The sequence below is a fragment of the Zonotrichia albicollis genome, chromosome 25 (assembly GCF_047830755.1).
Source record: "Zonotrichia albicollis isolate bZonAlb1 chromosome 25, bZonAlb1.hap1, whole genome shotgun sequence".
In the NCBI taxonomy this organism is placed as follows: Eukaryota; Metazoa; Chordata; class Aves; order Passeriformes; family Passerellidae; genus Zonotrichia; species Zonotrichia albicollis.
Genome location: NC_133843.1, coordinates 4,808,659 through 4,836,634, shown reverse-complemented (window position 1 = coordinate 4,836,634; position 27,976 = coordinate 4,808,659). Strand labels below are relative to the sequence as shown.

The 27,976-nt window shown below is 45.4% G+C and overlaps 1 protein-coding gene across 1 annotated transcript; it reads left to right on the top strand.

The window, feature by feature from the left end:
• The first annotated feature begins 183 nt into the window (after positions 1 to 183).
• PLOD1 (procollagen-lysine,2-oxoglutarate 5-dioxygenase 1) lies at positions 184 to 27,461 on the top strand. Its single transcript, XM_074558686.1, has 19 exons — positions 184 to 405; positions 4,630 to 4,721; positions 6,028 to 6,164; positions 6,793 to 6,956; positions 7,162 to 7,274; positions 8,534 to 8,597; positions 9,667 to 9,764; positions 10,078 to 10,179; positions 10,282 to 10,413; positions 10,696 to 10,817; positions 11,473 to 11,577; positions 12,018 to 12,143; positions 12,994 to 13,135; positions 14,076 to 14,189; positions 14,465 to 14,530; positions 14,844 to 14,948; positions 15,327 to 15,473; positions 24,306 to 24,431; positions 25,714 to 27,461. Exons 1-19 carry the CDS (start codon positions 321 to 323, stop codon positions 25,867 to 25,869), a joined length of 2,196 nt encoding a protein of 731 aa, XP_074414787.1. The 5' UTR covers positions 184 to 320; the 3' UTR covers positions 25,870 to 27,461.
• The last annotated feature ends 515 nt before the right edge of the window (positions 27,462 to 27,976 follow it).

Here is a 27,976-nt window from a genome sequence, read left to right as displayed (position 1 = left end):
CGTGTTTTATTATTAAATAAGTATTATTTTATTAATAAATAAGTATAAAAATGCGTATTTTATGATTAAAAAACTATTATTTTTAATCAGCTGCAGCTCCAGGATCAAACCCACGAGCTCGCCCCGCTGTTCCCTCTCTTCCCAGGATCTCGCAGCCCTGCCCCGGCTCCCTCCCGCCTCCTGCGGGGGCTGCCCGGGAGGAGGAGCCGGCTCCTCCCCGCTTCCTCCCGGGCGGGTCTGGTGCGTGGCACCGCTCCGGCAGCCGCGCTCCGTGCCGCGGGCACCGCTCCCGGTCCGTGCGCGGGGGAGAAGCCGCCTCCATGGTGCCTCCGGCCGCGCTGCTGCTGCTCGGGGCGCTGCTGGCGCTGCTCGGGCCGGGCGGCGGCCGTGCCTCGCCGCAGGAAGGTACGGGGAGGGCTCGGGGCACCGGCAGCATTTGGGGGGTACCGGCAGCACCGGGAAGATTGGTAGCGCTGGGGGGGATTGGTGGCACGGGAGGGATTGGTAGCACTGGGGGGCACCGGCAGCATTGGGGAGTACCAGCAGCACTGGGGGGCTTTGGTAGCACGGGGAGGGGAATGGTAGCACGGGGGGCTGCCCGGGGCACGGGGGGATTGGCAGTACCAGGGATACCGGCAGCACTGGGAGGATTGGCAGTATGGGGGGAAAATTGGTAGCACCGGGGGGATACCGGCAGCACTGGGAGCTGCTCGGGGTACGGGGGGCACCGGCAGCACCGGGGGAGATTGGCAGACTGGGGGGGCACCGGCAGCACTGGGGGATGCTAGGGGGCACGGGGGTACCGGCAGCACTGGGAGGGATTGGCAGCACCGGGGGTACTGGCAGCACTGTAGGGGATTGGCAGCACTGGGGGCTCCTCGGGGCACGGGGGGCACCGGCAGCACTGTCGGGGATTGGCAGCAGTGGGAGCACCGGCAGCACTGGGGGCACCGGTAGCCCTGGGAGGGATTGGCAGCACCGGGGGCATTGGTAGCACGGGGGATACCGGCAGCACCGGGAGCCGGCTGATGGACGGGCACAGCCGCCCCGGTGCCGCTGTGGCCTCCGTGTCCTGCCCCGGCTGCCCGGCACTGCCCGAGCCGAGCCTGAGGCACTGTGAGCCCCTGGGCAGCACCTGGAGCTTCTGGCTGTGGTGAGACAGCATCATTCCAGACCCGTGAGGGACTCTCGGTCCTTCATCCCACCTGGGTCAGTCCCTTGGTTTTGAGCTCAGATGGTTCAAGAATTCAAGAATTTTGAACTTAGGCGGTTCAAGAATTGGGTTACAGGAGAGTGTTTGATTCCAGACTGGCCACGCTGTGACTCAAGATCAGGGATGCTCCTAAAATAGCATCAGTCTGTGTCTCCCCTCTGTAAACATTCAGTAGAAGCTCTAGAGTGGTTGGTAGAGCAGCACAGGATTAGGGCAGCTTCACAATGTCAGCTGCACTGACAGAGTGGTTCATACACTGTCACTCTGCCAAGAGCTTTGGATAATTATCTCTGTCTTCATTAGAGAAGTGGCAATTAGGAGGAGATTTTGTCTTGTTGTGTGTAATATTTCCCTTCACAGTGTGATTCTGGTATAACTATGTACATTAGTTAATACAGTTAGTGTGCATCTATGGGGGTGTTGGAAGTTCTTTGGCTATAGTGGCATAATTAAAACAAAGAATCTCTGTGCTATCCTACCTTCTTTGCACATCCTAAATTTTCCATGGTTTTAGAATGCACTAGAGATATAAAACTGAGGGCTGGGAAAGAGAACGAGGTAAATTGGTCAGAAAGATGAATTTGGAATTAGCTGTTTTCTGAACCATCACTTTAGGCATGGCTCAAAGAGAAAATGCCTCATCTTCCCTGTACCTCAGCTTCCCCAGAGTAATGTGAGAGTAATGATACCTGTCTTCCCTCTTGGGTGTTCTTTTATATCTGTGCAAAAGCTCTCAACATAGTTATTTGTAGTTGATAGAATTTTAAAAATTCTTCTGTAAATATAATACAGAGATTATATTATCCACTGTTAAATTGTGCACTGGTTTTTCTTTCTATTTGATCCCCATATTAATGTTATTTTCTTAGACACTGTCTTAACAGGAAGTGACACAGTAAGATTTCCCAAATCACAGCCTGAGGATAAATTCATTCCTTGTCCTGAAATGCAGCTGCAGCTGTGCTTTCCCTGTAGACTTAGGGCAGAAGTAAATAACTTTAATTTTTCTTTTTTGTTTCTGAACTCATCTGGTCTCTGATTTTTATTCTTTATAAAAACTTAGATGTTTACTGAATAATTTCATTGTGATCTTGGTATCAAGGTTCCTGATCCAGTGCTTTGTCTCTACAGAATCCTTTTCATCTGTAGAGCTCTAAAACCTTCACAAAAGAGGTAAATGTCCTCTTCTATCATTCTACAGATGGAAAAACAGGGATAGCAGGATTAGCCCCTTGTTGAATAGCAGAACCAGCAATACAGTCCAGCTCCCCTGGTTCTGACTCCAGTGCTTGCTTTGTATTTTGCAGCCATGCCATTATTAAATGTATTTCTACAATTCCTAGCTGTTAGTGTGGCCCAGGGAGCCTCTGGGCCCAGGAGCCTGGCTCAGCAGAACAAGCTGCATTTCTACATGTGGAAATTGCCTGTGATATGGGAAACAGGGATGCACCAATCTGTTTAGGGAGTTTTGAAAAGTTTGCATGTGATGTTGAAAGTAAGAGGGTTTCCTGCTCTGTCCTTTAAGGTATCCATCAGCTGCATGAGTGTTCAGCAAAATCTTTGGGAAAGAGAGGAAAGAGTTAAAGCAGAAGGAGTTGGAGGCAACATAGCACAAACTTCAGTGCTGGGCTGGAGGAATGTCTCTTGGGATGGAAAGCTATGGCTACTGCACAGTTCTTAGAACAGAAACTGAGCTTGGTGTCTCTCTGTCCTACCCCACAGGAATCTGTAACTTGGCATTCTGCTGGGGATGAGAGTGGTCTTTGCGCTGGTTTTTGTGCTCCTCTGAGCTCACAAACTACATGGGGAGAACTTTTCTGTTGTAGAAACAGGACACCGCTTCCTGTTCTGTGTGAGCCTTTAGCACTCATCCTGTCCAGCAAACTTTTGGCAGTCAAGTCATAAACAGCGTGTGGCTTCTTTGGGATGGCAGCACGAAAATGAATTAGTGATTTATTTAATGTGAGAGGAGTGAGATTGTGGGCTGAAATAATTGCAGAGCAGTCAGGATCCTTTTCCCCTTTCCTTTCCTTTTCCCCTTTCCTTTCCTTTTCCCCTTTCCTCTTTCCCTTTTCCCCTTTCCTCTTTCCCTTTTCCCCTTTCCTTTTCCCCTTTCCTTTTCCCCTTTCCTTTTCCCCTTTCCTTTTCCCCTTTCCTTTTCCCCTTTCCTTTTCCCCTTTCCTTTTCCCCTTTCCTTTTCCCCTTTCCTTTTCCCCTTTCCTTTTCCCCTTTCCTTTTCCCCTTTCCTTTTCCCCTTTCCTTTCCCCCTTTCCCTTTCCCCCTTTCCCTTTCCCCCTTTCCCTTTTCCCCTTCCCTTTCCCCCTTCCCTTTCCCATTATCATATGCTTTCTCCCCTCATGTACTAGAATTTGAGGGTTGTCTAATAAATGCAATTAGACCTTGCCTATTGATTGTTCTCAATCTCTCTTTTTTATTCTGATGCAGGTAAAGGATTTGAGGAAATTCTTTGGTGATATCTTCTTTCCTCCTGACTTAGAGTCTTACACTTATTTTTCACTTTTGCTCCCTTTGTGAGGTCCACCTAAACTTCTAGATCCTTCCTCTCTAAGACTTGACAGAATATCAGTTTGGGTACATGAGGGAGATGCATCTGGTACATCCATTGAAAAAAATCATTGTTCCAAAAAATGCCTGCTGAGGCCAAGAAAATGTTCTTTCAGTTTTCCTGGTATTTTCTGATGTTTAAAACGGATGGCCAGGATTGGCATTTAAGCTCTGTTGCCAGAACCTATACAAATTCCTGCTTCAGCAAAACTGTGAAATATAACATTTCATCATTGCAATGAGGAAAGCAGAAATTCCACGTAAAAATCATATTCCAGGGTATCACAGAGAAACTTCTGAAAGAAAACTTAAGGATTAAGTTTGAGTTTTATAATTTTTAAGGGACTAGAAATGAAGAGCAATTTTGGGAGGGGAATGTAAATTAAAATTATAGCACAATTAAACTCACATTGAATATGTATGAAAAACAGGAAAATGCCTCAGGAATGGAGTAGAAAATTGAAGCAGCCATGGAGAGGGAAAAATAGCATTTAGTCTAATTTTTCTTTTCCCTACATCCAGGCAATGATGAGTGACAAAAAAGCAGCTCTGTGGGGAGCAGAAAGTCAAAACTGCATTAAATTGATGACTTTCAGATGGGCATTTTGTAGTAGTTCTATTTTTGATCTTCAAGTTTAATTTCTTCTGTGCTCTATGTGAGAGAAGAGAATTGTAGCTTTCACTAGCAGGGCAAAAACCCCACTAAATACATTTTATTTTCTTTTTTTTTAGCTCAGAACTCAGGCAATGAAATTGTATCTTTACAAAATCTCTCATTTTATACCCACAATCAAGTTAGGTTGTGAAAACCACACACATTGAGTATCCCTTGTGCTTTCCCCTGTGTGCAGAAAACCTGCTGGTTCTGACTGTGGCCACCAAGCAGACTGAGGGATTCCAGCGCTTCAGGAGATCAGCCCAATTCTTCAACTACAAAATCCAGGTGATGTCTAGCACCTTCCATGGGGGTTGGTTATCAAATTTGCAGGGAAATCCCCAATGAAGGAAGGAATGATGCATCTGACTCCATCTTATCAGGCTAATTAATTACTTTAATATACTGTATTATTCTATATTATATTGTATTATAGATAAACTGAATCTGCCAAGCACTCAACTCCACACACCTGTACAGAATTTTGTGACTGTCAGCCAACAGTCCTGACACACACACCCCCTGATAGGCCAAGGAAACAAAACACCATCACTTTGGGTAAACAATCTCCATTTTGCATTCTACTTTGGCACAGCAAATGGTAAGAATTGTTTTTCCTTTCTCTGAGGTTCAGAGAATGTGAAACCCAGAAAGATTCTCAGGAAGAGTTGTGCCTTGCTTTTCTCTGTGAAGAGAAATGTGGCGACAGTTGGTCAAAGGGAATTTCAAATTGTGGAATGGATCAGACTTGGCCCCACAGTGATTAAATAAAAGCTCAAAAGGAGACACACATCTTCTCAGCTGGTTAAAAGTGCTGTGACTGGGTCATTTCTGCAGTGTCCTGAGTGTTGGCTTGGGGAGAGATCCATAACTCCTGCTCAAGGGAGCCTCATGGCACTTTTGCATTGCACTGCCAGGACACACAGTACAGAGTGTGCTCCTGTCCCTGTGGCCAGGAGTGCTTTGTGCTGCCTTGTGACACTGATTGTCCAGCCCAGACACTGGATCAAAGGCTGCCCAGTCCATTTGTCCTGGGGCTGTTATTTTTGCTGTGATTTGCACTGGGAGTTATCAGAACCACTGAGTTTGTGGGTTCTGGTTCTTTCCTGTGAGCCTTGCTAGGAAAGTGCCTTGTTGAGGTGACCCTGTGTGGCCTTCTGGAAAATTTATTGGAAAAATCCCTTCACCCAGGATTTTTCTCCTGGGAAGCTGAGAAGCCTCAGACAAAAGGAAAACAATTGTTGTCTCATTTGATTCTCCTGTATTTTGTTGCTTTGGAATGTGTTTGGAGATTGTTTACCCACAGGTGATGGTTTCACTGGATTCTGCTGTGAGTTGTTTTCACTGTTTGGCCAATCAGGGCCAAGCTGTGTTGGGGCTTTGGAAAGAGTCACAAGTTTTTATTATTATCTTTTTAGCATTCTGTAAGCATCCTTTCTGTATTCTTTAGTATAGTTTAGTTTAGCATTCTTTAATATAATATCGTATCATAAAATAATAACTTAGCCTTCTGATAACATGGAGTCAGATTTATCATTCCTTCCATCATCTGGGATAATGCAAATCCCATAACCCTGTGCCTGTTGCTGTGCAGGTGCTGGGGCTGGAGGAGGAGTGGCAGGGTGGAGATGACCAGCAGCCAGCTGGAGGGGGGCAGAAGGTTCGTCTGCTCAAGTCAGCTCTGAAGCAGCATGGGGATAAGGAGGATTTGATCATCCTTTTTGTGGAAAGGTAATGCTTGCAAAGAATTTGCCATGAACTGAATCTTACAGTGGTTTGGATGGGTTCTCACTGAAAAGAAATGAGCTGTGAAATCAATTGCTTTTGAAGAGTGTGTCCAGATCTTTGGTTTTTTTTTCTTCCCTGAATTCTCTGCGATTTCTTGGGAATTGCTCAGAGCTGCATCCGTGGCAGTTGGGAAGGGCTGATCTGAACAGGCTGATGCCAATTCCTGCAACTATGAAGTTGATAGTGTTGTACCTGATTCTGCCACAGTGGATTTTGGCTGCCTCCATCTGCAGAGAATGAGCAGAGAATTCCTTTGGAACTGGGCAGGCTTTTCTTACCAGAGTTATTTGTTTTATAAGGTGAAGTAGGCTGCAGCACATCCTGAGAGCCAAGAATTAGTCTCCAGAGAGGTAAAGAGAGAAAAGGAAGAGTTGGAGTCTCAGTGTCTTTTCATATGCCCAGCATACAAATAAAACTACACTTTAATTAATTGCATAACCAAAAATGTAATACTGTTAAACAGAACTAAAAGAAAGGGATTCCCAAAGAATTAGTTTCTAGAAACTTTTCTCAATGACATGTTTTTCTGACTCCTTTCCTTTTGTCCTTTTTTTTGTCTGTCTCTCTCTAGCTACGATGTGCTCTTTGCTTCAGGCCCCACAGAACTGCTGAAGAAGTTCAAACAAGCCAAAAGCAAGGTGGTTTTCTCCGCAGAGAATTACATCTATCCTGACAGAAAGCTGGAAGCCAAGTACCCTCAGGTGCGAGATGGAAAGCGCTTCCTGGGCTCTGGAGGTGAGACACAGAGCTTGCTTTCAGCTTTCTCCTCCTGCTTGACCTCTGTGGGAGAAGAGGCAAAGCAAACTGAGAGTGGATGAGTGTCTGCAGCAACAGAGTGTAGTGAGATTTCATGTGAGAGAAGTGAAAGTACGTGGATACAGGAGTACTTCTATTTTTTGGTCATCTGGGTGGAAACACCTCCTCATCCTTATTCCCACAGGCTTCATAGGTTATGCTCCAAACCTGAAGAAGCTTGTGGAGGACTGGAAAGGAGAGGATGATGACAGTGACCAGCTCTTCTATACAAAAATCTTCTTGGATCCACAAAAAAGAGTAGGTGTATCAAGATTCTGGGTTTGTGAAAAATTGCATTCTAGCCAGTACCCCCATTTTCTGTTATTAGCAGTTTTTATATCTAAGCATAAGTATGAATGGGGAGAGAGATGTCTGAAAACAAATCTTACTGGAGGCTCATACCATTATCTGTAGGTGCTGTTGTTTAAAGCTATTGGGTGTGGAGGAACTAAGCAGCCTCCTCCCAGGGGATGTGAAACTGCAGAGTGCAGTGCTGCCTTAGACACACTGAAGTACATTTTAGAAAATGCCATATAACATCCTACAGAAGCCTGGAATGGACCCTGGAAGCAGCACTGTGATTCCAGCACTGTGTGGTGCACTGGCCAGACCCTGCAGGTCATTCTGGTTCTGGTGTCCCTGCCCAGCTGTGCATTACAGAGGCCAGTCTGTCCCTGGAGAACTCAAACCGTATCAGCAATTAAATCAAGAGGGAACATTTGAAATAGGGAACTGCTATCAGACTAGAGAGACACTTGAATTTTTTTGCCAGCAAGGCTGGTAGAAAATTTAGAACAGCTGGTAGAAAATTTAGAACTTTTTTAGTTCCCCAAATCTGAGTATGGCCTGTGATACTTTCACATGAGCAGTCCCTTTAATCTTCTCATCTGCAGTTCTGGCCTTGTGCCATGCAAGGGCTGAGTAATTCCCCTGACTTGGCACTTAGACAGGGGATGTTAGCACCCTGCTGTCCTTTCCAGTAATCAGTCTTACAGATGCCTGCAGGGACACAGAATTCTGTAAAGTCAGAGCTGCATTTTAGTCCCACTTGCAGCAGGGGATAAAAACAAAGATTGCACAAGCTGATCTTGCACCTTACTGTCCTCTGGTTTGACACTGGTACCTGGGGGTCACACTTGCCCTGTGGATGGAAGGCAAGAAACTTTTCACAGCAGATGGTTTTTCTATCTGGCATTCCTGTGTATTTTATGTATTCTGGGGTTTATATGACTCTGTGTAAGTCTGCTTCATTCATATGATGCAGATTTATTGACACACCCACAGCAGCTTTAAAAGAGGGGGAGGGGGATTTGCATAGTTTTGCCCAATAGAATATATTTAACTTGTTCTTGAAAATGGTGAATTGTCCCAGATTTGAATGAAAATTATGATTATCTGGCAATGTTTAAGGCTGCAGAGTTTGGAGAGTTTACAAATGACTATAGGAATGGGATATATCTTCAATGAGCATAGGGTTTTGTGTTCTAATTAAGGTTGTTTATCTAATTCTTTTAAAGGAAAGTATCAACATCACTCTAGACCACAGAAGCCGGATCTTCCAAAACCTAAATGGAGCATTAGGTGAGATGGAAGGAAGGAGCTAATTTCTCCTTGGAATGCAATTTGCATGTTGACACCAGAAATAAAGTTGTGGCTGAAGGGATTGTATTTCAGAAATGGCTGTCCCCACAGAAAAAGCTTTAGTAAAAGTCTGTGCCAGAGTTCTGGGATTTGTTTGCAATTCCATTGAGTCCAACTACATTCTCATTGCAATTCCTTCTCCACTTGAGGGAATGCAGGTCAGGTTTTTCATCTCACACCTCCCAGGCACTTTGATCTCCAGGCATGTCAGATTGCATTAGCCTTGGGGATTGAAACTGGGAGGGACTTGCAGTGCAAGTAATAACACAGAGCCTGCCTAGGGCTGCCTGCCTTTCTGCTTCAGAGCCATGCTGGAATGCCAGGGGAGGTGAGAGGCAGCCAGATATGCCTGTGAGCACTCACTGATTGTACCAGGCTTCTGACCTGACCTGCTCATTGATTTTGCTAGTCCTGGCAAGAGGCATTCACTTACTTTCCTATCAGTGCTGCCTAATGTTTTCAGTCTTGCACCATTCCACCTTTATTCTGGTCAAGTGAAAAGTGATAATGGCAGTGTAGTTTTTGGCTCATTATATCAGTGACAGACTGCAGCTTGTGTCTCTGCTAGTCATTTTTCCAAAGGATTTTGTATGGTTGTGTTGAGGCAACGTCCTCAATGATCTCTGCCAGGAGGATGGACTTTTGTGAGGGCTGACAGAGAGAGACATCAGGTGCATAGAACACTTAGGTGAGAAGGGCCTGAGTCCTCCCATCAATTTCTGTCCCTGTCATCAGTAGCTGCTCCTCACTGCCAGTTTTGAAAGAACCTTTCAGTATGGCTTCTGCAATTCCCAGTCATTGTCCAGCTTCCCAGACATCCTCCTGTTACTTCACAGAATCATTCTGAAAATTTTTCTCCTTTAAAGATTTTGTCTGCAGCCCTTAAACTACTTGTGCACGGTTATCCATTGTCCACACTTTAGTCTTTCAGCAGTTTTTCTGTATAAATGAGGCATTGTGCTTCTAATCATCAGTAAAATCCTTAACATGATGGTAATGTCATTTCCAGATGAGATAGTTCTGAAGTTTGAAAACGCACGAGTGAGAGCAAGAAACTTGTTATATGACACTCTGCCTGTGGTGATCCATGGGAATGGACCCACCAAGGTAAGTGGACTGTCCCGAGAGAAAGATTTGTTCTGTGTTTGTTGCAAAGTGACCCTTTAGGCTCGATGGATCAGGTTATTGCCTCCACATAGACTGACTTTCCCTGTGTAGATTTATATTTGAGAAGCAATAAGCAGTCCAGGCCCTTAGCAGCAAGATGGATGTGGTTCAAAGACCCACATGTAGTTGGATTTTCAGATTCTTTAGTTCATGGAGAAGGTAAACAAAGTTCAAATATGACCCCACAGTGGGGATGCACACAGAGAAACTCTCCTGCCCTCTAATGCATAATCTGGCAAACTTCCTTTTGCAGCTGCAGCTGAACTACCTGGGAAACTACATTCCTCAGGTTTGGACATTTGAGACTGGCTGCACGGTGTGTGATGAGGGTCTGCGGAGCCTCTCAGGGTTTAAGGTGAGGCTGCAGTGTTTATTCCAAACTCTCAAAACAAGACTTACAGTTCTGTGTCTGATGTTGAACGACTCACCACTGCTCTCCTCTTGTCCCTGAATGCAGGATGAGGCACTGCCAATGATTCTGATTGGCATTTTCATCGAGCAGCCCACCCCATTCCTCTCCCAGTTCTTCTTGCGGCTTCGTAACCTCCATTACCCAAAGCAGCGAATCCAGCTCTTCATTCACAACCATGTAAGTGAAGTGATGGTCTTAGAAAATGTGGGGAAAATGGACACCTCATCCTCTACTCTAGGCACTTTTGCAGCCTTGGGCTAGACTTCCAGGCTGTGTAATCACAGTACTTGTCTGCAATGGCACCCACAGGATTGCATACTTATCTGCAGTGACACCCACTCAGCTGTAAACCTGTGGAAGTGGGCTTAAGAGCTGTGGCCCAGCTACTCATTTTGAAGGCAAGAGGCTGAGTGGCCTGGATGAACCCATCTTAAGTGTTTTTCCTTACTTTTGGAATAGGAGGAACATCACTTGATGGAGGTGGACTCCTTTGTAGAGGAGCATGGCAAGGAATATCTCGCTGTCAAAGTGATCGGGCCAGATGATGAGGTGGAGAATGCTGAGGCACGTAACTTGGGCATGTAAGTGAAGAGGCCATACATGACAGCTGGCAGAGACAGCCTGTGTCCAAACTAAAGCTTCTGTTTGTTCTCAGGATCATCCCTATCAAATGATTGCTCTTCTTTTCTCAGTCACCCTTTCAGTTTCTCTAGCATTACCTCTGATGCCCTTATATATTGGGGAAAAATCAGCTTCCCTACCAGCTCACTTTGTCCAGTTTCAGAAACTAAATTCTCACTGATCCTTTGTTCTGACAGAAGGATAGCCCTGTATCTCCTGCCCTCATCTATATACCCAGACACAGAGCCCAAAGGATATGCACCCATATCTCAGAAGAGGAGGAGTGCTGTGGCAAAACTAAGAATTAGTGGGAGGGTATCTTCCTGTCTGTGATCAGGAGGTGTGGATTTAGGCCAGCTGTAAATGGGAACCTCTTCAGTTTGAGCTGAAGAAACATTCAGTTTGCTAAATGTGATTTTTTCTGTGTCTCAGTATCTGATATTGGATACTAAATCTGATGTGCTTGTACTATGCTGGCCTTCTAGGTTGTTACATTAAAACAAATTTCTCTGAGCACCCAGAAGACCTTTAGACTACAAGGTGAAGGAATTCTTGGTGCTCTTGTCTTTGTCTTCCTCTGGTTTAGGATATGACTTTCCTTTTCTCTGCCTGCAGGGATTTGTGCAGGAAGGATCCTGACTGTGACTATTACTTTAGCCTGGATGCCGAGGTAGTTCTGAAGAACAAAGAGACTCTGAGGATCCTGATTGAACAGAACAAGTGAGTTCTTTGCTCTGAGCAGTGCTTACTGCTCATCTCACATAAGGAATTCATGTGAGATGAGCAGTAAGCTGTCTCAGGAGAGCTGTGCCAGAGGTGGAATGTTAGCCAAACACATCTTACGTGGTTTTTTGGGGTTTTTTTTCACTGTAATTGTAATCCCTGGATTTTAGGCAGGGGATGTAAATCATCCTTAGCTTTTTTTTTTATATAGTCACTAGAAGAAATTGGATTCTAACAGACCTGGTGTAGTTAGAGAGGAGATTGAGACCATATTTACCCTTTCTTACATGGCATTTCATTCCAACAGACTTAACAAAACAGCAGCTCTGTAAGTGAGGGAGGAAACAGCTCTTACAGCACTGTGGTTTGTAAATATTTTCCTTTTCTTCCTGGGGTAACATCCTGTCCTGCAATTCCTTGTTCCTTCATGTCCCCAGGCTGGTGATTGCCCCGCTGGTAAGCCGTCATGAGAAGCTGTGGTCCAATTTCTGGGGAGCCCTGAGCCCCGATGGATACTACGCCCGCTCGGAGGATTATGTGGATATTGTCCAAAGGAGGAGAGTGTGAGTGTGCAAAGAGAGCTTTTCACTGATAAAACCCCTCAAATGTAAAGCTTGCTGCAGCACATTGTCATCAAACTAATGTCCAAGAACCAGAGAGTGCAAATGTCTTTGTGTATAGGAAAGGAAATCTCTGCTCCCATTTGGAAGTTTTATATTCTCCCCTGAGCAGAGACAATAACATACTTGGGGCAGACTTATGATCAGAGTAAAGGTTTGAGAGTGCTGACTCCTGAAATCATCTCATCTTACTCATGTCATGTTTTCCCACCTGGGGTTTATGGTTAAGGACTTTAAGGTCCTTAAAGTCCTGGTTTATGGTTAAGGATCCTTAAAGTCCTGTAAAGTGCTGTTTTAATCTCTGTCAGATCAATTTTCAGGTGATCTTTGAATGGAAGATTCACAAAATTGAGTTGTTGATTCATTCATATTCTTGAAGGACCCTCTTCTTTATAGGCCACTATAATTTTTTTTTTATTTACTGGCCTATAAAAAAGAGAGACCCTCTTCTTTATAGGCCAGTAAATGCTGGAAATCAGCTTATGCACTTTTGGCTGGTTCAGTTTCTTTAAATCACTGCAAAAAATATGTTGATCTCTCTGGGAAGAGATTCAAGCCACTAATTACATCCCTAGCAAAAACACACAGTAGCAATTAATTGCTTTCCTGGTGGACTAGTATTTGTGCAGCTTAAAAGCTGCAATGTAAGTGATTTTTTTTCTGGAATGCCAATCTCTGTTGGTATGGATTTCTTCCTACTGTTCTGAGCTGGCTCATTTAGGCAAGCCTGGCTGATGCTGCAGTGCTGCCTGTCATCCTTAGTGCTACCTCACTTTTTTCTGCTGTGTTTTAGTGGGCTCTGGAACGTTCCCTACATCAGCAGTGTTTACATGGTTAAAGGCAAGGCTCTGCGCTCGGAGCTGGAGCAGGGGGATCTGTTCCACAGTGGCAAGCTGGACGCTGACATGGCTCTGTGCCACAACATTCGCAGCCAGGTCAGTCCAGGAGAGAGCCTGCCAGGGGAGAGCTGCCTGCCAGCCTCAAGGGGACAGGATTAAGCAGTTTCAAGGCATTCAGCTCTGCCAGGGCAGGGAGAGGGTGAACTTGTACCAGTCAGTACAGTGCAGACTTTAAAACAGCATGGCATTTCTGTCTTGCTGTGAAATGATGTGTAGCTTTGGGCCCCTAAATGTAAATAACTCTTACTAGTCAGTGCAGTGCAGATTTTGGAATAGGTTGGGATTTCTGTTTTGCTGTGAAATTATGTGTAGCCATGGCCCACTAAATGTAAATAACTCATACTAGTCAGTACAGTGCAGACTTTAGAACAGCATGGAATTTCTGTCTTACTGTGAAATGATATGTAGCCATGGACCACTAAATGTAAATAACTCATACTGGTCAGTACAGTGCAGACTTTGGAATAGCTTGGGATTTCTGTCGTGCTGTGAAACTTGTGTAGCCATGCACCCCTAAATGTAAATAACTGTTACTAGTCAGTACAATGCAGACTTTGGAACAGCTTGGGATTTGTCTTGCTGTCAAATGATGTGTAGCCATGGACCAATAATATAAATAACTCTTACTAGTCAGTACAGTGCAGATTTTGGAACAGCTTGGGATTTCTGTCTTGCTGTGAAAGCATGTGAAGCCATGGACCACTAAATGTGGATAAGATTTGTGTTCTTAGGCCTTTTCAGGACTGCTCTAAATGGGATTGACAGGGTAAGGAGGAAGACCCTAATCTAACAGCTGCCTGGCTGACAGGACACAGAATTACTGTCTCTGTCTGCAACCTTTCAGAGTTTCTCATGTGCAGGGTGGAAATAAAACTGAAAGAATGAATAAATGAACAGCTTGGAGAACTGTCCAGTGCTTGGTTTCACAGTGGCTCTCAGAAATGTGAGGCCTTTATTATTTCTTTCCATCCTGCAGGGAGTCTTTATGTACCTGACAAACCAGCATCAGTTTGGGCACATACTGTCCCTGGAGAATTACCAGACAAGTCACCTCCACAATGACCTCTGGCAAATATTCAGCAATCCTGAGGTGAGATAACCTGCACACTCACAGGGCACAGCAATGTGGGAAAATCTGATATTAGCTTCATCACTGTGGGAAGCCCAGGCTTTGTAATAATGGTGACTCTCAGGTGGGATGAGGAGCACAGGCACAAAATTTGAAGAGAACATTTGGGATTCATAACATATTGATCTTCAAAGCCTTCAAAGTGAAATACTGCTTGCATGAGTGCCTGGCCTTTTATTACCTCTTTAAGCAAGGGCCCCACAGAAGTTACTGGTTTGCTTATCTTCTAATTGCAGGATTGGAGAGAAAAGTACATCCATGAAAACTACACAGCAGCTCTGAAAGGGAAATTGGTAGAAATGGTAAGAAAACATCACTCTTATCCATCAGAATGGGAAATGAGCTTTAGGACAGTGCTTTATCATCATTATTGTAATTCTCAGGAATAAGCAGTTGAACATAGAAAACATGACCTTGAAATACTTTCAGAGCCAAATCATTCTAGCTCTCTTAAGTGGGAGTGGGGCACATAAATCAGAAGATAAATTTCTATCCTCAATATTTTAGTTTCCTTCCACTTCCTCAGTCTACACTCATTTTAGCATTACTTCTTTTGCCTTAAACAAACTTCTTTTGTCCTTGTTTCTGCTGTTCTCACCTGTCTGCTGTCTGCAGCCCTGCCCAGATGTTTACTGGTTCCCCATCTTCACTGACACTGCCTGTGATGAGCTGGTGGAAGAAATGGAACATTATGGCCAGTGGTCCACAGGTGACAACACGGTGAGTAAAGTCAGGAGTTCATTTGAGTTCTGGGCTACACCATTTTCTGTGCATAGCTGATGATAGCAGTGCCTCCTGTGGGAAGGTATTAGATCCTAAATTATACCAGAAAAGTAGGGACAAGACTTTATTTTGCTCCTGATTAACTCTGATTTTTCCCCAGGTCCTCTTTATGTCCTCTGAAGTTCCAGTATTCAGCCTCTCTGATGGTAATATTGCTTCCCTTAGGGTTTAATTATGGTTTGAAGTGAGCTTTCCATCCTGCAAATTCTGATAAACAGACATCATATTTATTTGTAGTTACCAGGAACAAGTACTTTTCATTCCTGAACTCCAAGGTTTCCATGTTTACAGGCATTTCTGTTGATTCCATTTCAGGACAGCAGAATACAAGGAGGATATGAGAATGTCCCAACTATTGACATACACATGAACCAAATAGGCTTTGAAAGAGAATGGTATAAGTTTCTTCTGGACTATATTGCACCCATCACAGAGAAGCTGTACCCAGGATACTACACCAAGGTATGTCTGTTGTATGCAGGGCAACCCCAAAGTCTGGGAATGATTGGCAAATCACTCCATCATTGATTCAGTATTGGAATATGTATCCCAATATAACCAGTTAGATGGTGCCTAGGCCAGTTCTGACCTTCGCTGCTGGGCCACAGGCAGCTCTGCGGTGTTATACCTCAAAGATACCTTGGCTGGCGGCAGAGTGCAGCAGGGCACAAGACAGGACTCCGTTCTCCTCAGGGGAGAGCTTCTGGCGATGGTGAAGAAAAGAAGGGAGCGGATTCTGCTAGAAGGTAGCCAGATGTTTATTCCATGAGCACAGATACGTCTGCACTGGGCTACTGCTGATAACAGAATGGGGCCACATGGACTCATTCACATTTTAAGCTCAGGACAGGGGAAGGGGAGGGGACAGGTGAGTCACCAACCAGGTGAAGGGGCAGGGTCTCCAGGTACTAGGGTCACCTATCACACGACGCCTTGCTGGTATGTTAGCCTGATTGACAGGGCACACTCAGCGAGGGGCGAGGGGGAAGGGAGAAGGTAAAACAGGATATTGCAACACACCACAACATCTCCCCCTAGTTTTGTTTAAAAAGAAGAGGACTGTGTTTATGGTGCAGAATGATTGCCAAACCATGGTTGGTAAATCGGTTCTTCTTCTACAGGAGGGTCAGTGTTTTCCACTGAGGCTTCCAGGTCATCCACTGGAGCACTGAGGGCTTCTAAATGGTAGACCTCAGGAGGGGGAGATGAGCTTGAGATTAACTTGAGAACCATGCGTCTGATTACTCCAAAAACAATGCTAAAAACTACAATAACTACAACTAAAATAAACAGCACTAAAATTACAGTTTTCAGAATAGATCCCAACCAGCCCGAGAGTCCCCAGCCATTGAAAAGTCCATTCAGCTCGTTGTCAGTTTCTCTGTTGATGTCTGAGAACTTTTATCGATGTAGTCCATATGTGGTTTGGGCTGCGGTACTATGTAGGAGATTGCAGGTGGGATGATCACGAGTAGGACGAGAAGCAGGCTCGGTCTCATGACGTCTCGAGGCTACACACGAACAGTGGGATCTAAACTGGTACAAAAACTTGAGACAAACATATATTACAAACTATTCCAGATAGGAGGCTTAAATGGAATTTCCTCCAGAGAACATGCGCGGCGTTTTCTTCTCCAGGCAGCGTGAGCAACCTGGGGTGCTTCTGCAGATTTCTCTGAGACTTTGGGAACATAGGGCTTTACCCATTTGGAAGGAACCCACCTTAAACCAGAGGGGGTGGATACACAGGCGTATCCACGTCCCCAAGTAACCAATTTGTAAGGTCCCACCATTTTCCAAGTCTCAGGGTCCTTTACTAAAACTGGAGGTTTTTCTTTCATGAACCTGTGACTGTTCCCCCCAAAGTGGCGTAGGATGGGTGGGTTCAGGCTGTCAAAAGAACAATTCAGAAAATTGATTGTGAATAGTGCCCTGGATAACCGGATGTGGGGAGGTTCTACCTTCAGAACCTGTTGTTGCTGGTCCAGGACCCTTTTAATATCACGGTGAGTTCTTTCTACAATGGCTTGACCTGTAGGGGAGTAGGGGATGCCAGTTTTGTGCTCTACTCCCCATTGCTGCAGGAAGCTCCCGAATTCCTTGGATTTATAAGCAGGCCCATTATCAGTTTTCAGCTCCTTGGGGATGCCCATGAAAGAAAAAGCTTGTAAGAGGTGCTTAATAGCATCAATAGATGATTCTCCTGTGTGGGCAGAAGCATAGACCGCTCCAGAAAAGGTATCTACACTAACATGAACATATTTCTGCCGTCCAAAAACCTGTATGTGTGTTACATCTGTTTGCCACAGTTCACAACTGTTCAGTCCCCTTGGGTTTGCTCCCGTACTCACTGTAGGGAGTGCATGTTGTTGGCAATTTGGGCACGTGGCCACAATCGCTTTGGCCTGTTCTCGAGTGATGTTAAACTGGCGAACCAGGCCAGGTGCATTTTGGTGGAAAAGCTGGTGGCTGATTTTTGCCTGTTCAAAAACATTTGGGAGAGTGGCCATCACTGCAGGTGCAGCAAGAGCATCTGCCCTTCTGTTGCCTTCAGCGATAAACCCTGGCAAGTCAGTGTGTGACCTGACATGCATCACATAAAAGGGTTGCTCTCGGTGAGTGACTAACTTTACCAGTTTGGAAAGCAATTCAAAAAGTGCAATGTTAGATACATCTTGCAGTATTGCTTGATCTGCTCTGGATACTACTCCTGCCACGTATGCAGAGTCTGTAATCAGATTAAATGGTTCTGAGAACCTTTCAAAAGCCCTAACAACCGCAGCCAATTCAGCAACCTGAGGTGAACCTTCCACCTCAGCAATGTCCGTCTCCCACTGCTGGGTTTGAGGATCTTTCCAAGTCATAACAGACTTGTGGGACCTCCCGGACGCATCTGTAAAGACAGTTAGAGCCCTTTTTAAAGGTCTCCTACTTAGAGCAGTTCTTAATTTTAAAGTAAATTGAACATCTTGTTCAAACAATTTGCAAGTGGGCCGTGCTACCGAAAATTGTCCTGAGTAGGAATCCAGAGCAAACTGCAACACTTCATTTTCTTGAAACAATTGTTCCAGTATTTTCATAGTATTTTGACCTGATTTTAACTCAACTGGAATGTGAATGCACTTAAAATCACATCCTGCTAACTCCCTGATCCGGGTCCTTGCTTTCCGGATCAGTTCTGCTATCAGCTCTTGAGGCTTTGTCAGCCTCTTGGACCTTTTGTGACTGAGGAAAACCCATTCTATGATCAAGAGAGAGTCCCTCTGGTCCCGGTCCTTTTTTGGTGTGTCCTTTGCCTTAGGTGTTTGTTTTTCCTCCCACTGGAAAATAATTCCATGGAGGTGTGGCAACTTACCTAGGATGATAAATTTGAATGGCAGGTCAGGCCGGCATCGGTGGGCCTGTCTTGTGGACATTGCAATCTGAACCTTTTCTAGAGCTTTCCGTGCCTCTGGGGTAATAGACCTAGGAGCACCTGGGTCCTCTCCCCCTTTCAATAAATTGAAAAGAGGGGCAAGGTCTTCATTAGTCAGACCAAGCCATGGTCTTACCCAATTCAAAGACCCACACAACTTGTGGACATCCGCAAGGGTCTTGATCCTTGGATTGATTTCTAGTTTTTGAGGAACAATGGTCCTATTTCCAATTTCTAAGCCCAAATACTTCCAAGGTGGCATCTTTTGAATTTTCTGTTCCTGGAGCTCGAACCCTGCAACAATCAATGCATCGATCGTTAGGTCAAGCGCATGTGTTAGTAAATCATCATTGGGGGCACACACAAGGATATCATCCATATAATGGTAGATGATGGCCTTCTCTGCGGCTGCACGAACTGGGGAAAGCAGGGAAGAGACATACCACTGGCAGATAGCTGGAGATACCTTTAGGCCCTGAGGAAGAACGGTCCAATGGTACCTTTTCATAGGAGCTTCTGAATTGATAGAAGGGACAGAGAATGCCAAACGCGGTGCATCGTCAGGGTGCAATGGGATTTGGAAAAAACAATCTTTAATATCAATAACAGCTAATTTCCAATCTTGAGGAAGCATTGTTGGGGATGGCATACCAGGCTGGGGAGAACCCATATCTTCAATTACATTATTAATTTGTCGGAGGTCACAGAGAAGTCGCCACCTCTTTTTGTCAGCTTTTTGGATGACAAACACTGGAGAGTTCCATGGGGACATGGTCTCTACAATGTGGCCCTTTCTTAGTTGCTCTTGTACTAGTTCCTCAAGCACTTTTATTTTTTGTTTACTGAGTGGCCACTGTTTCACATCAACTGGTTCGTCTGTTTTCCACTTAAGTTTTTGGGTGGGGCGCTGTTGTTTAATGACTGCTGCACAAAAATGCTGTGGAGAGTCTGGAATATTAATTGTGACACCCCACTGGGCCATTAAATCTCTCCCTAACAAAGGTTCTGAATAATCTAACACAAATGGACGGATATTTGCCAATTGTCCGTTTGGACCCTCGAATTGAATAATGCTTTTGGATTGCCTTGCCAATTGCAGACTTCCTACACCTCGAAGGTGACCAGCAACATTTTGTAAAGGCCAGTGTGCTGGCCAGTCTTGTACTGGAATCACTGTGCAGTCTGCACCTGTGTCTACAAGCATCTCAATGCGTTTAGACTCCCCACCCCCACTGACATTGCACCACAATTTGGGTTTATCTGTCCAAATAACTTGGACCCGGGCGACTGTGGGCCCTTGTTTATCGACATTTTCAGGTAAAGATGGCACAGGGATAGCTTGAGCAACAATTTGTCCCTTGGGAAGAAACAGGGGTGGGTGGAAACAGTGCAGGCTGAGAACAAATTGCTTAGGATCTGATGTTGTCAGTCCCGGAGCAATTTCGATCTCTTGTGGTGTGTTTTTGTCCCCAGTGATGATGTACTTACAACGAATTTGGTTCCAAGTACCTTTCTGTTCAGGATTTACAGAGACAAAATGCCAGTCAGTGTCCTGCAGGTGGAGTGACTCTGTCAGCTGCAACCTGTAAGGCTCATTGACAGAAGATGCGGTTAATACAGAATCACTTAAATCACAACAAAGGTTATTTTGTTTCACTTTCAACAGTGGACTAGCAGACTTGGTCTTTGAAGCACTTGCTTCACTTACACAAATGTTAATATTATTGCGCGCTTGATTTGTTTTGCTACCCTTATTCTCTTGGCCTGCTCCTTTTATGTCTGCACGCCTGGCAGGCTGGCGCTTTATTCTTCGTTTTTTTGTTGTTGACCCCCAGGGAGGGCTTGCAGTTCTCCTCCCCTGCTATTTTTAAATTCATCAAATTCCCTTTTCAGGGGGCACTGGTTACTCCAGTGCCCTAGCTTATTACAAAGCAGGCACGGTTTAGTGGGCTCAACCATTGCTGGTCTCCGCTGCTGCCCAGGGTACTGTTGTGCTGAAAGAGAAGGTGCTGGGCTGGCAACAGCAACACGCTGAGGTGGTCTTGGCAGCAGCCTTGGTCTGGTGTCTTCAGCTACAGTCATCAGAGGCACTTTCCTGTTACAGACTAGAAGCATATCTTTTAATGTAGGGGAAGGTTCCATAGGAAGGCTCAGGATTGCTGCTCGACACTGTTCATTTGCATTTGTAAATGCCATTTCTTCTAAAATTGCTTCCCTTGCATTTTCCTTTTTAACTTGTATTTCAATGGCTCTAGTTAGCCTTTCTACAAATTTCACAAAAGGCTCTGATGGTAGTTGTTTGATTTTACTATAGGGCTCAAAAGGCCCCTCAGGTTGGAGGGAAAAGAATGCCTTTTCAGCTGCTTCCTTTACTGTCTCGAGTGTTTCTGCAGGAATTGCAGCAGCTTGGACTGAGGGAGAAGACCATTGACCCTCACCACAGAGGTGGTCAAGGGTAATGGGGTTACCATTGTTGTCTTTTGCTGTGTTTGGATCAGCCTGTAAGCTTGGGAGAGCATCTTTTAGCAGTTGTTTCAATGCTGATTCCCATAATTTGAATTCCGTGGATGTCATGAGACATGAAAAAATTTGTTTTAAATCATGTGGAACCACAACAGTTCTACTTAATTCAGAATTTAAAAGGCCACGGAAATATGGACTGTGTGCACCATATTCTTTATGAGATTTACAGATCTCTTTAATCAATTGTCGTCCAAAAGAACTCCAATTAGCAGTTGGGGCTGCTCCAGCTTGAGCTGCAGGCTGAAACGTAACAGGAGCCAGTGACAACATGGCACCATGCATTGGGTCTGCTGTCCCCTGCTCTCTATCCCTTGAATCAGAAGCATTGGGATCACAGGTACAGGTTTGGGGACAGGCAGTGGGTGTGTCCCCACCGTGGGAACCCGGGGAGGGGGCGGGGAAAGGGAGCCGGCAAGGGGCGGGGATACCGTGGGAACAGGGGGCGGGGTCACCTGGTGACATCACGTCAGCAACCGCCCCCTGGGAGGAGTAGAGGGGCGGAGCTGAGGGTACTGCAGGAAAGGCGGGGGGAGGGGGGAAGGTGTCACGAGGAACAGGAGGAGAGGGGGATGGGGCAGGAATTTTGGGATGTTTAAGAGGATTTTGGGAAGAAGAAGACCAGGTTTGGGAAGATGCCACGTGGCACCCACCATCTTGTGCACCCCCTAGGGACTGGGGGCCATTTTGGACATCACTGCTCTCCGAAAAACTAACACGTGCTCGGGATTTTTTTGGGGAAAGAGGTTTAGGGGTTTTAGAGGGAGAGGGAGGAACAGGGAGAGCAGAGGCACATGGCTTTACATTTGGCTTTTTCTCCATTTCCTTTTGTTTGAGCAATGCTGTTCGAATTTGCAAACTCCAGAACACAAATTTAGCTGAGGGTAATTTGCCAGATTGTCCTAAGGTTATCAATTCATTCCCAACTTTATCCCAGAATTGAATATTGTGGATTTCTTCAGGGGAAATGTTTGGGAACTGCAGAAAAAGCCATCTTATAAACTGTTTCAATTTTCCTTTAGAGAATTTCACATTACTCTTGATTAAAATGCTAACAATATCATAATACACTCCCCTTTGTACAATGCTAAGTTTGGAACCCATGTTAAAAAGCAAAGTACTTAATCCCGCCTGACCAAAAACAAAGCTAAAATCAGCTACCAATTTCTAAAAAAAACCACAGATAGAAAGCGATAACGAGCAGACAAAAGCTTCACAATGCAGCTGTATATACTGCTTTTAAAATTCCCGGGCAGCAGCAGCAGGGCACGCCCTGCCGAATAGAGGCAGACACAAAGCCTCCCCCGCGGTGGAATGCAGCACCCCCGTGGAGCAGACAGAGCAGCCGCTCCACGTGGCAGCCGAAACCGGGACGCCCCCCCCCCGCCGCCGCGTGGAAAGAGAGCCCCCCCCTCTCCCGCAAAGAGAAAGAGAAAGAAAATCTCCTAACACGTGTCTGAACACGCTGCTGAGCCGGGGGGGGAAGGGCAGAGAGCGATCCCGCTCCGGCGCGAATTCTAAAAAACAGTGAAACACGCAGCAGGAAAGCTAAACTAGAACGCTATGAATTCTCGTCTGTGGGGCTGCGCAGCCAAAATGCAAAGGCAAAAAAGGAACAGAACTCGCGGCAGAGTCTGTTTTTGAGCTTCTGCTCTACCGAAAGCAGAGATACTCACGTGAATTGGAAGCTGTAGGCTGGGTACAGGCAGGCAGGTCTCCACCGGAAAAGGACCTCTCTCTGGGTGCAAGAGAGGCTGCCCTTTTCTTCCTCTGGAAAATCTGTTCACCACAATGAAGCAGGGCTTTCCAAAGGCGCCGAACAGTCCACGAAACTTTTTCTGGGAGTATTCCCAAAGTCTCTAGCTGGGAGTCTTGAAGCCAGGCTCCTTTCAGCTGGATGCACGGCTGGCAGAAGCTTCTCTGAGGAACTGCGAGTCCGTTTTCCGGCTCAGGGTCGAGCCACCCACAGGGACGCCAATATATTGGAATATGTATCCCAATATAACCAGTTAGATGGTGCCTAGGCCAGTTCTGACCTTCGCTGCTGGGCCACAGGCAGCTCTGCGGTGTTATACCTCAAAGATACCTTGGCTGGCGGCAGAGTGCAGCGGGGCACAAGACAGGACTCCGTTCTCCTCAGGGGAGAGCTTCTGGCGATGGTGAAGAAAAGAAGGGAGCGGATTCTGCTAGAAGGTAGCCAGATGTTTATTCCATGAGCACAGATACGTCTGCACTGGGCTACTGCTGATAACAGAATGGGGCCACATGGACTCATTCACATTTTAAGCTCAGGACAGGGGAAGGGGAGGGGACAGGTGAGTCACCAACCAGGTGAAGGGGCAGGGTCTCCAGGTACTAGGGTCACCTATCACACGACGCCTTGCTGGTATGTTAGCCTGATTGACAGGGCACACTCAGCGAGGGGCGAGGGGGAAGGGAGAAGGTAAAACAGGATATTGCAACACACCACAACAATTCAGAATGCTGAACAACTGCTTTATTAAAAGTATATTATATTACATTATACTATACTATATAAAATGTGTACATATTAAATATATATATTTACATATACTAAATATATATATAGTGTATATATATTACTATATATATACTATATATATACTATACTTAGATATATTACTATATATATACTATACTTATATATATATTAAGTATATATACTTAATAGTATAAATACATATACTATTAAATATATATATATATTAAATATATACAAATACTATACTATATTAAAGAGATACTATACTAAAGAGATACTAAAAGGATACTAAAGAAAAACCCATTACTCCCTCCAGACAGTCAGGACACAGCTTGGACCTAATAGGCCAATTAATACAAACAGCCATCATCAGAATCCAATTACCAAATCCCTTCAGGTAAACAATCTTCCTAACACAATTCCACGTGTGCAAAAACAATAGGAGTAGTGAATAGAGATAAGAATTGTTTTCTCTTCTCCTCTCTGTGCTTCTCAGTGCTTTCCCAGGAAAAATCCTTGGGAAGGCTTGCGCCTGCCCTCTGTAAAGAGAGCTGAGGCCACAGTGTGTCCACCTTAACAGCAAAACTCATGGTCAGCTCCTCCAGCTGCAGCTTTGTGACAAGAATCCTCCAGCAATACACACACTATTTCCCAGTACAGAGGAACTGACCCTGCAGTGTGACCCAAGTATGTGCATTAGGAGATAGGCAAAAAAATCAGGCAGAAGAATGTCATTGAGAAATTGCCTTCCTCCTTTAGCAGTGGATGCAATTTCAGTGTCACACCCTGCTCTGCAGCTCAGAAGCCACAAACCACTGTAGCCCTCTAACAGAGAGCTCTTTGTCCTTTCTCTCAGACCCAGTTTGAGCTGGCCTTTGTGGTTCGCTACAAACCTGACGAGCAGCCATCCCTGGTGCCCCACCACGACGCCTCCACCTTCACCATCAACATTGCCTTGAACAGGGTGGGCATCGACTACGAGGTGAGTGCCTGCCAGGGCTTCAGGAGTGCAGCACAGCACCTGCAGCAGCTGAAAACCCTGCCCTGATCCACATCAGGCTTCTTGGCACTAAGGGTTACAATTATTGACTGTAACAATTCATGGGGGGCTGTTTGGGTCTAATCCAGCTTGCTATGGACCCCGGCCCACACAAGAAGCACTCTTCTCCATGTGGGGACAAAGTCCTATTTTATTTCCTTGATAGGAGACAGCAAATCATCCAGGTGACCTCCCCCAAGCTGGAAAAAAGAGGGCGATACTTCATGGCAGGAGACTTTTAAGCACTTTCCCTGAGGTGCTTTTTCCAAGCTGATGTGTCTCTGGTGGAGGCTGATGTGTCCCTTGTGGAGGTTCATGTGTCCCTTGTGTCCCCCTGGGTGGAGGCTGTAGCTCTGGTGTCTCTTGTGGAGGTTCACGTGTCCTTTGTGTCTCTTGTGGAGGTTCATGTGTCCCTTGTGTCTCACCAGGAAGGACACTGATGTGTCTCTGGTGTCTCTTGTGGAGGTTCATGTGTCCCTTGTGTCTCACCAGGAAGGACACTGATGTGTCTCTGGTGTCCCTTGTAGAGGTTCATGTGTCCCTTGTGTCCCTGGTGGAGGCAGATGTGTCTCTGACTGTCCCTTGTGTCCCCCAGGGTGGAGGCTGTAGCTCTGGTGTCTCTTGTGGAGGTTCACGTGTCCCTTGTGTCCCTGGTGGAGGCAGATGTGTCTCTGACTGTCCCTTGTGTCCCCCTGGGCGGAGGCTGTGTCTATGGTGTCTCTTGTGGAGGTTCACATGTCCTTTGTGTCTCTTGTGGAGGCTGATGTGTCCCTTGTGTCCCACCAGGAAGGACACAGATGTGTCTCTCTGGTGGAGGCTGATGTGTCTCTTGTGGAGATTCACGTGTCCTTTGTGTCCCTTGTGGAGGTTCATGTGTCCCTTGTGTCCCCCAGGGCGGAGGCTGTGTCTCTGGTGTCTCTTGTGGAGGTTCATGTGTCCCTTGTGTCTCTTGTGGAGGTTCATGTGTCCCTTGTGTCCCTTGTGGAGGCAGATGTGTCTCTGACTGTCCCCTGTGTCCCCCAGGGCGGAGGCTGTGTCTCTGGTGTCTCTTGTGGAGATTCACGTGTCCCTTGTGTCCCTGGTGGAGACTGATGTGTCTCTGACTGTCCCTTTGTCCCCCAGGGCGGAGGCTGTGTCTCTGGTGTCCCTTGTGGAGGCTGATGTGTCTCTGGTGTCCCACCAGGAAGGACACTGATGTGTCTCTGACTGTCCCTTTGTCCCCCAGGGCGGAGGCTGCCGCTTCCTGCGCTACAACTGCTCCATCCGAGCCCCGAGGAAGGGCTGGAGCCTGATGCACCCCGGCCGCCTGACGCACTACCACGAGGGGCTGCCCACCACCAGGGGCACCCGCTACATCGCCGTGTCCTTCATCGACCCCTAGGGCTCTGCTCCTCTTTCCTGGTCCTGCTCACGGCTGACTTTGAGTAGAAACAGGGAATGTTGCTGAAAGCTCCTGAGGTGTTGTTCAGAGTAATTTGGATTCGATTTTTATATGATTTTTAATGTGATTTTTAATGATATTTTAAGACTCCACTGCTGGAGGACTTCACTCTCTGATACTGCAGGTAATATCTAGGAATATTGCTGTAGAAGTCCAAAGGAGATTTTGTGCCTTCATTTTTGATTCTGCTCCTCATCCACTGTTTCTTGAAAGTGCTGTTTACTTGAACTTTCATCAGTGATTCATTGGCTTTAAAAAATGGGTTTTTGGAATGGAAATCCAGCTTTTTCAAGGCAAGTTACAAGCTGGAAACCTGATTTTATCCACAGCATATACAGGACTGGATGTTACACAATAATTCCTGGACATTATTCCAAATATAAACCAATCAGGGAGCTGACTCCAGGAGTCATAACAGTTACACCAAATGAAGCTGAGTTGGAAGAGCCTGAAGATCATCTGATTCTTTACCTCTTTGCTGTGCTTGCAAATCACAAAGTTCAATGTGGCAACATAGGTGCTTCTGGTTAGTTAAGGGAAGGTCCTCTGATGGTGCTTTACCTCTGGGATTAGACTGAAGAGATTAAAAACCTCCCTTACCTTCTGTTTCTCCAGCTAAGAGCAGCAGGCATAACCACACAAATTCGTGCCATATCAATATGTAGATTAAATCTAAGAAAGGGAAGGCTGGGAGCAGCTCCATCAGTCAGGGGGGCTTCTCTCAGAATTGTCTGTTCTATACCATGTTAAAATAGCCAAAAGCTCTGATCAGTCTCTAGATAACAACCCAGAGGTCTTTGGTGGCCTCATTCCATTTGTCAAAGATTGTTTTAATAATTTTCTTTGATGGTCCATCCATTCACTTTAGATGGAAAGAGCTGCTCTCTGGTTCTTAGAGGAAATAATTACTCAGTGTTTTTATTATTTGAGATTGAAAACCAAAACACTCCATTGCAGAAGCTTCTCCAATGGGGTCAAGGCTGATAGAAATAAGTGGTTGGGAAGTGCTGAGAGACTGGGGTGAACCAGTAGTTATAAAAATATATCTACACTAGACTTGTGGTTAGAGAGTGAAGGGGCAGAACCCTTTTCTGCCTGTGCCTGTAGGATACCTGCTCTGCTTATCAGACACCATTATGCCAGAATAGTGTGTTTCACAAGCAATAAATTCATACAGTGATTGTCCTTAGGGAAAAAAGAATAATTATGTGCCTTTTAGTTCTGTGTCTCCAGCTTCTGCTGCCTGACTGTCAGAGTAGAGCCCTTCTTCTGGGATGGGTCACTCTAATGGGGCAGAGCAGCTTCAGACATGGAAGGGGACAGACAGATTTCCCAACTGCTTTCCTTGAGCTTTTTAGGTCTGTTTTGAGGCCATACACTCACCTGTGCCCAGGAGAGAAAAATCCAGGCAGGGGCAAGCATTTGAGAAGTAAAATTGTACTTAAAGTCGTGTTACATGAAATGCAGAACTGCCTGTAACCAAATGATTGATCAGCATGTCAGAGATGTCCAAAGTGTGTATTATGTATTTATTCTGCAGCAGTTATTTTGTTTGACTTGGGGTGTTTTTTTTGTAGGTTTTTTTAATGTTTTTTTTGGTTGGTTGGTTTGGTTTTTTGGGGGGTGGTTTTTTGGTTTTTGGTTTTTTTTTTGTTGTTTTGGGTTTTTTGGGGGGGGGTTGTTTTGTTTTGGGGGTGGTTTTGGTTTTTTTTTTTGTTTGGAACTTTTTTTGTTTTGGTTTTTGTTAGTTTGTTGGGTTTTTTCTTGGTTTTTTTATTGGTTTTGGATTTTTTGGTTTTTGAGGGCTTTTTTTGTTCAGTGTTTTGGTTTGGGTTTTTTTTGTGTTTTTTTTTTTCCTGGGTGTTTGGTTTTGGGGTTTGTTTTGTTTGTTTTGTTTAGGTTTTTAGTTTCTGTTTTTATTTTTTTGCGGGAGGAAGGGGGAATGTTGGGGTTGTTTTTGTTCGGTTTTTTTTTTCGTTGTTGTTCTTTTGTTGTGTGTTTCCTCGGGCCGGTTCGGTGGTGGCGATAACGAGCTGTACGGTTTGAG